This window comes from Halichoerus grypus, chromosome 7 (assembly GCF_964656455.1).
Source record: "Halichoerus grypus chromosome 7, mHalGry1.hap1.1, whole genome shotgun sequence".
Taxonomy (NCBI): domain Eukaryota; kingdom Metazoa; phylum Chordata; class Mammalia; order Carnivora; family Phocidae; genus Halichoerus; species Halichoerus grypus.
In genome coordinates this window covers 113,136,300-113,148,623 of record NC_135718.1, presented here as the reverse complement: position 1 = coordinate 113,148,623, position 12,324 = coordinate 113,136,300, and the positions used below count along the sequence as shown (strand labels likewise).

Here is a 12,324-nt window from a genome sequence, read left to right as displayed (position 1 = left end):
TCCTTTCTGGTCTAGAAGTTCTGTTCTTGCCACTTTCCTAGCACTGAGATGCATACTGTGTACTGAACGCTGCAGTGGGAAATATTCCTGTCCTCAAGGAATAGCCAGTCTTGCTGGGGAGACCAACTCCTGCCTATCTTGAACCAGGAGAATCAAGAAGGGGTGGCCCAAGAGACATGTAAAGTATGACAACTGTTCTGGTAGGAGGAGACTTCAGTCTGCCCACAGAGACCCCAGGCACGAGGCTGAGTCCAGAGCTCCAGACTCTGAAGAAGGAGCCACCACCAAGAGCACAGGCAAGCAGGCTCAGGAGTGGGTGGGAAACCAAGGGGGAGGACATGCAGAGAGACACCTAGGCCAAGGCCAAGGCTAAAGATAAGGATGTCTCCCTCCATCCCTTTGGCTTCCCGTTTCCACACACAGCATGTTAGATATTGGGACACGGTATCTCACCCTTCCCTTCTTTGGACCTTCTTTGCATTTGACTTACCAGAAGCTCCTCTTCTTCAATCTTGGCAAGAAGACAATGGGGTCAAATTGAATCAGATATATTACTGATGTTCTCACAGCTTCATCACAATTTTGCTGATTAAATCCAGATTTTCCTGCTTTCCTTTGACTGTAGTAAACATTCATCTTAGCTATTCTGTGACTTGTTAAGAATAAAATAAAAAGATGAGGAAGTAGAGGTGTGGCTAAAATAGGAAATTAAAATTTGCAAACAAAACAAACAAAAATGCTCAGGACCCAAGTGATCATAAAGCAGAATTCCAAAGGAATAAACAAAGGAGTAGCAAGAAATGTGGGCAAGGCCAAACAGCTGGTATGGCTAGAAACTCCCTAGCACTTGCGAGTGAATGAAGGCTCTTGCCAGGGCATTCCATGCCCATGGGCAGGAGCAGGAAATGGCAAGACTCTTGCTAGCAGATGTCAAGGCATTAAGTCTCCAGAATGCTTCAGAGCAAGGACTCTGGTATCAGATTACCTCGCTTCAAATCTACACTCTCCCACTGTGTGTGATAGAATAATTACAAAAAGTAGCCACATTTTTTTTCAACCCTCCCTCTACCCGTGCCCTTTACAATTTAACTTCATACTTTTTCCTCATTAAGTACTCTCATTACTCCCCTCTTTGAATCTGGGCTGGGCACCCTGCCACCATATGAAGATGCCTGGACTAGCCTGATGGGTGATAAGAGAGACACAAGGCCCAGACACCACCATTGCCCAAGCCAACAACCAGCCAATCCTTAGATATATGACTCAGGCCAACCTAGACCAGCCAGCTCTCACCAGCGCACCAGTGGATCACAGACACAAGAACAAGCCAGTTGAGATTGGCTGAGCCAGGCCCAGAGAAGCAGAAGTGCCTAGCTGACCCACAGACTCATGAGCAATAATAAATGCTTATTATTTCAAGCCAGAGTTTTGGAATGGTTTGTGATGCAGCAATAGCTCACTAATAGAGCCCCCGGCTAACTCTTTGAATTTGGGCAATTTCCTTAAACCTTCCAGCCTTTGGTTGCTACATCTGCAATATGGTGATATCAAATAATAACATAAGTTACCTCACAGGAATATGGTGAGGATTACAGAAATGGATATATGTGAAGCACTTGGAATAGTGCCTATCACACATATGTAGCTATAATTCGTGGATTATAATCTGTGGAGCACTGTGCTGAATATTTTCCATAAATTTTCTCATTCTGTTATCACAAAAGTCCTTTGAAGCCAGTCCTATTTCTTATTCACAGGTTACGGGAAAAAGTGAGTCTGTGAGAAATCCAGTAATGTGCTGAAGATCGCTCGGCTGATCAGTAGCGGATGTGGGACTGAATTCAGAGCCTGCTGTCTAAAGCTTGATTGTCTGTGAAACCGCCCCTTGGTACCGGCAGGATGGAGTAAGTTAAGACAATGATACTCTCCAGCACAGAACTCTCTCTTAAGTGGGGGCCCAAATTATAATCCAAATAAAGGATTAATCCACGCGTTATCACTTTTCTCAAAGTTTAAATCAAATCCTTGTCTAGGTTGGTGACCAAAGCTTGGGAATCACCAACACCGTAAGTCAAGAGGTATTTTTTCTAAATGATGGAGATTCAAACTGTTAGCTCCATCTAGCAGCTAACAGCATTACATCCCTCACCCTTGGGATCTCTCCTCCGTTATTTAAATTTCAAATCTTTCTTTTCTTCCCTAAAGCAATTTGAAGAGCTGGACCAATTTAAAGTTTCAGTGAAAGGGAATTAGCTTGAGATCAGCCCTTAATATGCCCTGAACACCTTTCTCTCTTTACCTAAGAGCTTCAGTTTCTAAAGTTAATTTAGCCCTATTGACTAAAGAAAATCTTGTTTTAAACCCTATACCCACTGGTTGTCTTACCAGTTATGCTAATTATTCTCATTTATATTAAACGTTCACATATTTAATAAAATGCGTTAGTAAACAAAACCATAAATTATATCTCTTGGAAATCATTCCAAAGGAAGGAGCCAAACAAAATAGAACCAAAGTCAAGCAATACCAGGGAAAAAGTTTGCCTTGCCTGGTATGGACACAGGGGGGCAGCAGAGGGTGAAGGATGGGCCAGAGTCGCCGGGGGTTGGGGGGGCGGGGTGGCTTCCAGTCACGTGGGAGCAACAGCACCGATTTGGAAGGAGCGCGAGCTGACCCGGGTTTGAGGGAGTTGATGAATGGCTCAAGCCTTGATTTCCTCACTTGAAATTCTGTAATGCTCTGCACATCAGATGATATACAATAGTGAAACAGCTGTACTATTCTTGAAAGAAACGTAGACTTGGACTCTGGTTCTTCCATTCTATTCAAGAAGTCAATACAAGATTACTGACTGCTGCCTACTGTGTACAAGGCACTGTGCTAAGTACTAGGAATCAGATAATAATAATAATAATAGTAACTAATATTCATGGGACAATAACACTGTGCCAAACACTTATTTCATTCAATGTCTCCTCTGAGGGGTTCACTCTTCTATCTTCGTTTTACTGATGAGCGAACGACCCTAATAACTTCCTAAGTCATACAGAGAATGAGCCAGGGTTCCAACCCAAATATTTTGATTCCACGGCCAGGGCTGTGAACAGCTTTGCTGCAGTCTGTTCGGTGCCATCTTATCAAGGTAGATAATATGGCTTCTGGCCACAAAGAGACCAGTGTAGGGGGAGGAAAACATGTGAAGTGCGCCCTACAGTGTGGACGGCAAAGTCAAAAGAGTATGTCCTAGCATCACAGACATGGGTGAGATTAACTCTGCGCAGTAGACATCTGGGAAGGCTTCACGGAGGAGGTGATGCTTTTGCTGGATTTAGAGGAGGGCATTCCCCTCCTCACCACGCCCCAGTTAAAAAATAAGAGGAAGAGGCCATTCCAAGCAGAGAGAACAGCGTGTGCCTAGAGGCCATCTGGGCAGGAGACAGCTCAGGAGAGGGACTTGGGTCAGCTCAGAGTGAGCCTCAGATGCCATGGTCAGATCTGGACTTTCTCTTGGGAGTCAAAGGGGAGCCATCAAAGGGGTTTGAGTGCAGCCACGACCTGCTCAGATCTGTGCTTTAGGGATGAAGACTGGCAGCGTGGGCAACGAGTGGGAGAGGCCGGGAGAGGGAGACCAGGTGGAAAGCTGTCTTTATAGCTCGGACCGGAGAGGGCGAAAGGCTCCTCTAAGGAAGTCTCGGTGAGCCTGGGGAGGAGAAGCTGGACTCAACCCATTTCCCAGACTGGCTGAGATGACATGTAGAAGAGATGGAGAAGCCTGAACTTGGGTGGCCAGGGCCTCTGTGTATCAAGGTCAGAGAAACGGAAGGCGGTGCGTATCTGTTGGGGACGATGATGACCCTGGTTTCAAATGTGTTATGTGTCAAGACCGTGCAGGACATAGTTGTAATCTGAACTTTCTTCCTGCTGGATTTGAAACTAATCATTAACTCAAGAGCCATTTGCTGAAAGCTTAGCTGCAAGGCCCTGGGGAGAAAAAGACCTGCCTAGTCCCAGGAGCTTGCCATCAGGGGCAGAGAGGTAGAAAGCAGGGATCTAAGTGTTCCAGTTCAGGTGAGCATCAGCAGCAGTGGTACATGAAGGAGAGGCATCCATAATCAGACCCAAAGGCTCAGGCAAGTCTCCCCAGAAAGATCCTTGAGTTGGCCCTTGGAAGATGCCTCCCTAGCTGATTAAGGAGGTGGAGGGCAGCAATGAGAGCAGGGGACACAGCAGGGAGGTGGTCCAGGAAAGTTGGAAAGTTGAGACAGTAACAGCGAATCTGGGACCTGGGACAGATCTGTTTTCAAGGGACAGGGGAGAGAGTAGCAAGAGAGGGCTGGGAGGCCAGCCACAGGCTATTTAGGAAATGCTTTCCCTGCTGAGCCAAAGCCTAGAGTGCTCTGGGGAGGAGGCAGAGCTGGGGAGTCCAAAGATATCAGAGCCACTTGCTAGCAGTGTGATCTTCAGGAAATCCCTTAAACTCTCAGTGAAGCATTACAGCATGGGACTGTTTTGAGCCTGACACCTGGGACATGTCAAAGGTCAGCAAAGAGCAGTTCTCCTCTCTAATGTGGACCTACCACCTTCAGCCACACCACGGAAGCCAAGACCACTTTTTATGTGAAGGGGGATGGGAACGAGCCTTGAGGATGGTCTCACTGGACTGTGGGGCCCACCAGCACGCACCCCCGCCACTGGATGTCCATCGTCCCCATTCATTTCTCTGTCACTCACTGATTACACCTGCCTTTTCCTACTGGCTGCCCACGTTGCTTCAAAAAGCGCACATTGGTGCCCCTGCCTAAACATACTCAGCATCCCCACCCACTATTAAATAAATGAGGTTACTTTCTGTTGAAAGTACAGTTACTGCTTTTGGTTTTCTGCCAGGCACACGTGATGCATTCAAATGCATGTAAAAAGGCAAAAAGAAGGAAAGGAAGGAAGGAAAAGAGGACAATGTGAATACCTCCCCGCTTCCCTGGGTACCCAGCTTTCTTCTTCCCTCATCAATCTCCACACCCATCTCTTGCACACCGGATATGCCCCCCAATGGTATAACTGGGCTGCCCTCGCATCTCCGTCTCCGCTGCTCTCTCTGGCCCGCTGCCCAGGGTCTGTTCCTTACCCCACGAGCCTCAGTCCCCTGAATCACAGGCTAACATACCTACCTCATGGAGCTGGTGGAAGGACTTCATGAGATCGGGGCCTGCCACAGCATCTGATCCAATCTTCCTTCTCAGGCCCCTCAATTCTGAATTCCTCCTGGAGTTGCCCACAGAACCCTCCCTTAGACCTGGGCGTAGAGTGTGAATCCACCGGATTTTCTACCCGCCATCCCTGGAGTCTGGTCACTTACTCAGACTAACAATAGGGGAGAAATAAAAGCCAATAGAAGGTCCAGATCTGTGTACAAACAGATAATTCAAGAAAAGTGCTTGGGAAGATGGCAGTAGGAAGACCCTGAGCTCACCCCGTCCCACATTTTTAACTAGATATTGTCCACCTGCAAGTCAATAAACCAGAGTACAAACAGATAATTCAATAGAAAAGGAATTTTTAAATAGTGGTAAGGAGGGGGGGGGAGAGGATTTGTAGGGTAAGAAAGGCTATTGGCGAAGGAAGAGCAGATATGATCCTTGCAAACCTACCCCCAGATTGTTTCAAGCCCAGCTCAACCCTCTTGCTCCCTCAGCCCATGGAATGGAGCAGCCTCACATACAGAGTGGCTTCCCATAGCTCATCTCAGAGACTTCTATGAAATTATTTGCAAAATACTAATGCTTGGAATTTATATGAAATTCTAATGCAAATTAAAAATGGGCAAAAGTGAATATGCCCCGAAAGCCACCATCTAACTGATCACCTGTGGCTACTGGACCAAGGGGAGCCTCCCCTTGTGTTGTGAGAGGCCAAGTTGGGAATGGTTCACTCTGGGCGAAGTACATGGGCTCTCCGATGACAGCAGGCGGACTGGGTCCCATCGACACAACAGCCCGACGCAAGTTGGGGCCATCACCGGCTACAGGAAGTGACCAATCTTGGTGGCCACCCTTAGCACATATCCCCTTCTCATCAACCCTGCCAGTCACCAGGCAGACATGGGTCTTTCACTTGGGCCTCTGCCTGGGACCCAAGAGCTGTCCCATGCGCGGGGAGGGATCGCCCGGGAGGGGGGCGGGGCGGGGGGCAGCTCCGCCCCCAGGCTTTCCCGGGCCCCTCCCCTCCCTCAGCCAGACCACACAGCCCTTACAGACGGGATCTCATATTTGGGTTTTATTTTTATTTTACAAGAATATAACATGCTGAAACAGGGAAACAAGGATAAAGTACATCATTCCTATCCAGGAAACCAGCTCCATTGTCAACAATAAATAAATATTTAAACGGTGAGGAGCCCCTGACAGGCGCTCAGAGGTTCCCAGCACATTCAGAGGTAGAGTCTGGTGGAGAGGGAGACAGTCGGGCGACCAGCCCCTGCTGAGATTCTCCAGCAGAGGCAAACTGAAATTACAATAATAAATAACAGTAGCAACAACACAACAGTAATAAAAATAATATGCTATGACAATGGTCACAAAACCGACAACACATTATACTTAAATAATTTTCTCCTGGAGGAGCGCATAGTGCAGAGAGAACAGTGTTGCTTTTCCTGGGGCAGAAGGGGGCCGCCTGGTTCATTCACCTCTTGGGCCTGGGCTCATGCAGAAGTCCCAACACAAAAATGTGTGTTCGGTGTTGCCCTGAGGTGACAAGCAGGTTCTGATTTCCCCCAGTCCTGCTCTTCCAAGCAGCCTCTCTCTCCAGCTGCACCCCCGGCTTCTGTCTTCCAAGGGCCATCGTGGTCCCTGGTCCAACTTCTCCCCATACTCCGGTAAGTGCACGTCACATCCACAGGAAAGAAACATAAGGTTCCCCTTCCATTCTGGGCATCTTTTTCCTTGTTCTCACACCCACAAAAAATACTGGCTTGATTTCAACGGAACTTTTGGGAACTGCCAAGAGATGTCTTAGGATCCTTTTCTCCCTCGTTCCACACTGCAGAGCGTAAGAACTCATTGAGAGGCCCCACGCCTTCCTCCTCATGGGCCCTACGGTCCAGGGCAGCCCGGGGCCAAGGGAGGGCACACCCCCGCAACAGGCCCTCGCAGGCCCTGCCCACAGGTGGACCTTACTGCCAGGACAGGTTCGGGGACCGCCTGCAAAGGTCACCAAGAGCACCAAGATCAATTTCACAGGAGCAAGATGGCCCCTTTTCCAGGCTCTCTACTGATGTGGGAAAGGGGCTCCAAAGGCCAGTTTTTGTGGTATAAAAAAAAAATCTCATTTTGGGCAAGGGTCAAATTGGTTCTCTGGGCCGTGAGGCTGGGCACAGGAATGGGAAGAAGTGCAAGCTAAGGGGGCCCCGGGCAGCCCAGGGGCAGGTGAGGAGGACAGAGTGGGAAGGCACCGCATCCGCAGCTCCCTTCTGGGCCTGACAGCCTGGGAACTAGGGGAACAGGGCGCCATCTGAGCCAGCTCCTCACCAGGCAGAAGAGCTGATCTGGTCGTCTTGCTCTGTCTCATTTTCAAGTTTCCTTTATCCGTGTTTCCCAAACCACCCCGGAATATTTCTTGCCCCGTGGAAAACGATAAGAGCCAACAATAACTCCTTCACCACCTTCCCTCTCCCCGGAGAGCCCCACACAACCTTCCCCTTCGGCCCATATGTGCCGGTCCTGGAAGGGGGGGTGGGGGGGGACCCTCTCATGCATGGAATCCAGTCCCACAGTATCTGGAGGAGAGGGGGCTTCCAAAACAGGCTGCCAGATGGGCGTCTTCCTTCACTGTCCTCTCGCGCTTGCTTGGTAGAATCTGCCCCAGGGATGGGTGACCCCACCTCTCCTCCCGGCTGGCTCCCTCACTGCCACGAGGCTCAAGTGTGCAAGGGCTCTGCGGGGCCGCAGCTGGCTGGAGAGGCAGAGGTGGCCGAGGCTTGGGCCGCCAGGTCCCGGTAAGCAGGGGACTTCAGGAAGCGTGGATAGGAGTCCTTCTCCATCAGGGTGTGAGTCTTCCCCTGAGCCACGTCGAAGCACGTGGCCGTGACAGCCTGCAAGTTCATCCTGGTCAGCTCCCTGGTCTCGTGGTCTATGTTCACCTGTGGGAAGGAAAGCAAGCACATGGGTGAGGGGAGGGTGGGCCAGGCAAGGGGTCCAGCAGGCCGGGGGGGTGAGGTGGGGAGAGGGCTGACTGGCAGGATTCTGAACCAGGAACCTGGGGTCTCCTGAGTTGACTATTAACTGGCTTTTCAATTCTGGGCCTGTCCGCACATCGGACCCAGGGTCTGCCCTCCAAAAGTTATCAAGCATACAAATCTAATGCCTTTTCATCCCTGCCTCGGGACAGTCCTGGTTCAGATCGCCGTCACCTCTCTCCTCAGGTTAGTGCCAGAGCTGCTAGCTGCTCTCTCTCCTCGCCCCGCACTCCTGTGGTCTGTTCTCCAGCCAGCGGCTAGAGTAAGCCTTTGAAAACTCAAGTCAGTTTGCCAGCAGCAGGGCCGTCCTCCCATGTCACTCAAAGGAAAAGCCAGCGCACGTGCTGGGCCCACATCTGGCGCCCTGCCACTCACTGGTCCGACCTCCTCTCCTAGTCTGCCTCCCTCACTCTCCGTGCTCCACTCGGGCCCACTCCCTGCTGGGTTTGCACTTGCCATTTCCTGTGTTGGAATGTTTAGAAGGGAGGGAAGTGTTCATCTGTCACCTTATGGGACAGACCACCCCTCACTTCCCTTTGTAAAGCAAAAAGACTTCAAGTCCACCCACCCCATACTTCGGTGCTCCCTTTCAAAACCTGCTTTGCTTGGATCAGAACACGCACCATCCCCTGACATGTATTTACTCATTTAATCGGTTATTGTCATCTTCTCTCATTAGGGTAGAGACTTTTTGTCCCTGCTATGTCCCCAGTGACTATAACCATGCCTTGCATGTAATTGGTGCTCAATAAATCTTTATGGAATAACATGGAAAAAATTCAAGTGCTCAGAAAATACAATACAGCGTAGGATACAAAAGCAAGGCATTACTAGTCTCTCTCCACAAGGTGGCCCCACTCACTTTAGCAAACGCTGGTGGCCCCCGCGGAGACCTGAGGGCAGGCGCAAAACCTCGCCGCCCACGGACCAGCCAGCCTGAGGCAGGTCAGCCAGGGGACTGAACCGGGTCACACAAGGTCCCCAGGTTGCCCTGTCTCCACACTCGTGTGTTTTGAGCCTCTAAAAAGGCCTTAGCTTGCAAAAGTGGGTATGGACAGAAGCCACACCACCTGCCAAGCCCTCTAGCCCCATCAGCGAGACTGAGGGTAAGGGCACCAGGAGCAGCAGAGCGCCTGGGTTTCCTAGTCTCCGGCCCCAGAAGCCCATCCAGCCCCGTGCCAAAGAAGATCACTCTCTAAACTCAACCCTCCCCCTGCTGGACAGCCCCCAGCCCCAATCCTCAGTGGGGAAGGAGGAGGCACGGCGGCAGGATCCCCAGAACATGCTGAGGCTCTGACCTCTTTTGGGGCTTCACGGCAGATAAATTCCTCAAAGATCTTTTGAGCCCGGGAGGCCAGCTTGGTAGCTGACCGGAGCTTCTTGAACTCCTCACAGGCCAGCCAGAACTCCAGGTTCTCCTCACTAAACTCCGTCTTCAGGAAAGCGTGGAAGGCGGCCACTCCATCTGGGGTTGAGGGAAGAGAGGGAGAGACAGGTCAGACAGCAGGACAGCGGGGGAATAAAAGGAGAAAGACAGCAATTGTAGTTAATGGCTCTATTTTTAGGATGTAATTTTCTTGAACAAGGACCTGCCTTTGTATTCTGAACAGAGCCTGGCACACTAGGGGATCATTATTATTATTACTACGACTATTATTTTGCCCACGCTTTTCAGCATCCCTCAGGCTGGCTCCAAAGCACATGGGTACACATGTGCCATCCACAGACAGACACAACAGGGTCCTACTCACTTTTACTGCTCAGTAGCAAGTCAAATGACTCTTTCCACCCCAGCACATCTTCTGAGAAGTTTCTGCTAAAAAAAAAAAAAAAGCCAAGATTTTAATTAAAAAAAGACCAACACACTAATGCATAGCATAAATCCTAGCCAGAACTCTGATGGAAGTTGTATAATTCACACAAAGACTTGCTCAGTGATTATTGGAGCTGACTCCTCAAACTCTTAGTTGAGGCTACAGGTATTTTTCTAGAGGACAGTTCAATAACAAGAAACCAGAGCCAGGAACCTTCTGGCCCTCAGTAAGTAACTCTAAGACGGTCTCTTCACTGTCCAAAATTGTTTCTGTTCCTCTGACTCTGAGCTTTGTTTTCTACACTCCCCCCATGGAAATAAGGGCCTCAGGAATAGAGATTAAGTCTACCCATAACCCCAGACACTAGAGCAGCACCTCACACCCTTGACGTTCAATATGAAAGGGCTCGTAGGCAAAGTGCATGTTAATGGAAGAAGAGTCATTGACTGAAAAGCCTCAAGTGTTCTTAGACCCTGTCCTAGCCCTGGTTGCACAGACGATGACATCTCCAGGTGGGACAGTCTGGTAACTAGACATTCCAACCCTGATACACACATCTGTTGGTGGCCTCAGAGCCCTGGAGCCACCTACCTAGTCACCCACAGCAGACCAGCAGGAATCTTCACTAAAATCTCCAGGAAGGGGTCATCACGGCCCACCCTAGCACGTCCTAATTTCTCCTCGTATTTTCTTTCTTATGGCTCTTTTCCTAAATCTGGCCCCCTCCCCTCCAGGGCCCTAGGCCAGCTAGCAGGACTTACCCCTCTTTGCTGTGTTTGCTGCTCCACTCGAACTTGCCAACACTCCCAGTGTCAGAGCCCAGCTCTGATTTGTGAAGAAAGATCCCCAGCCGTGTCTTGAACTCTTTGGCTCTGAAAAACAAAGCAGGAACACATAAGGATCCTACATTGGCTCAGCCAGGGCTCAAAGGTTTATGGGGTCCCGAAGAAGAGTTTAGGCTGGTGTCACCTTCATTCCAGCCTCAAGGGTTCCTGGGAATCTTCTGCTGTTCCCAGGGCTTAAACTCTGCTTGTCTCTTAATATCACCAGCCCAGAAACAGCCCAGAAAGTAATGTTTCAGCTGTTCCTCAGTAGGACTTACACTTTCTGAGTTTAGAGCACAGCACACATGGGCTTTTTCCCACTTAAGTCACGCCGATCTATCTTTGTGCCTGTTGATTAGCAGAAGGCAGTTCAGCACCCTCTAGGCTTATGGTGACTATTTCTGGAACTGTGTGGAAATTGATTCCTGCTTTCACCTTCTTCACTTTTTCCTTCCCAGCCACCAGCTCCAGCAAGGACTAGAGGTGGTTGAGTAGCTCCCTGGGAAGTGGGCACATCCCTCACTGGTGGACCCAAAAAAACACCTCCCTGCCTTCTCGGGGCCCAGGCAGGCCATGCTCCTAGATCTGGGCTGTAGAATGAAAACCAAGTGCTGAAGAAACTAGAAAAGGGAGTTCTGCCTGCTGATGCCAATGTGCTCCTCCTGCAGCCGGTCTTCGGCAGGTCCGCGGAGGACTGCCATTTGTCAGAGGATGGGGAATGACAGTAAGCAGGGGTTCCTCTGCTTCCCGTGGTTCTTCCTTCTCCCTTCTCTCGGCCCGTCGCTTCTCTAGGACTCTAAGGGAAGCATCTGAAAAGGTGGAACCCAGGTGACCTCCGCCTCTCCACTCGAGTCACTAGAGTCCCATTCTCCCGCCGCCCGGTCCCCAAGCCTGCCGCTCCACTCCCTAAGGATTGGGGGGGACTTGGACTTCTTCCTGCGGGCAGCGGGCAAGATCCAGGGACAAGCTCCTCTTACCTCTCCAGGCAGGTGGTGGGGAAGGTGGCCAGGGTCCGGCACATGGCTGTGGGTTCAGGGCAGCACGTCGTGGGGAGGATGGTGACGGGCTCCAGTGGTCTCCGCGAACGTGAGGAGGCAGAGGGGCAGGGGCGGCGACCGGCACTACTCAAGGCGCTTTAGCTTGATCAGGCTGCACGCGCGGACTCGCGGCTACCCCGGCTTTTATTCCCTCGGAGGGAGCGGGGCGGGGCTGAGCGCCGCCGACCAATCGGAGAGCGGGACGGCGCGCGGGTAAGGTGGAGGCGGGGCCCGGGAGCTCGACGGGGCGGGGCGCCCGCAACTTGCACACCGCCGGGCGCACGCGGCTGCCCTCCCCTCCGGGCTGCTCCGGGTGCGGAAGGAGAAGCGGCGGGGAAGTCACACGGCCCGAGGAGCGCCCACTCAGTTTAGTAGGAAAAAACCCGTCGGCCTCTAGTAAAATCAGAAAACCAACT

The 12,324-nt window shown here is 50.9% G+C and overlaps 1 protein-coding gene across 2 annotated transcripts; it reads right to left on the bottom strand.

The window, feature by feature from the left end:
* Window positions 1-6,260: 6,260 nt before the first annotated feature.
* RGS16 (regulator of G protein signaling 16) lies at window positions 6,261-12,041 on the bottom strand. 2 transcript variants are annotated; one of them, XM_036078652.2, is made up of 5 exons: window positions 11,849-12,041; window positions 10,809-10,919; window positions 9,985-10,049; window positions 9,532-9,698; window positions 6,261-8,137 (listed from the first exon to the last, which is right to left on the bottom strand). In XM_036078652.2, exons 1-5 carry the CDS (start codon window positions 11,890-11,892, stop codon window positions 7,916-7,918), a joined length of 609 nt encoding a protein of 202 aa, XP_035934545.1. In that variant the 5' UTR covers window positions 11,893-12,041; the 3' UTR covers window positions 6,261-7,915. The 2 variants fall into 2 exon arrangements, with proteins under 2 accessions (XP_035934545.1, XP_035934546.1); XM_036078653.2 differs by having other exon boundaries at window positions 9,985-10,046.
* Between the last annotated feature and the right edge of the window lie 283 nt (window positions 12,042-12,324).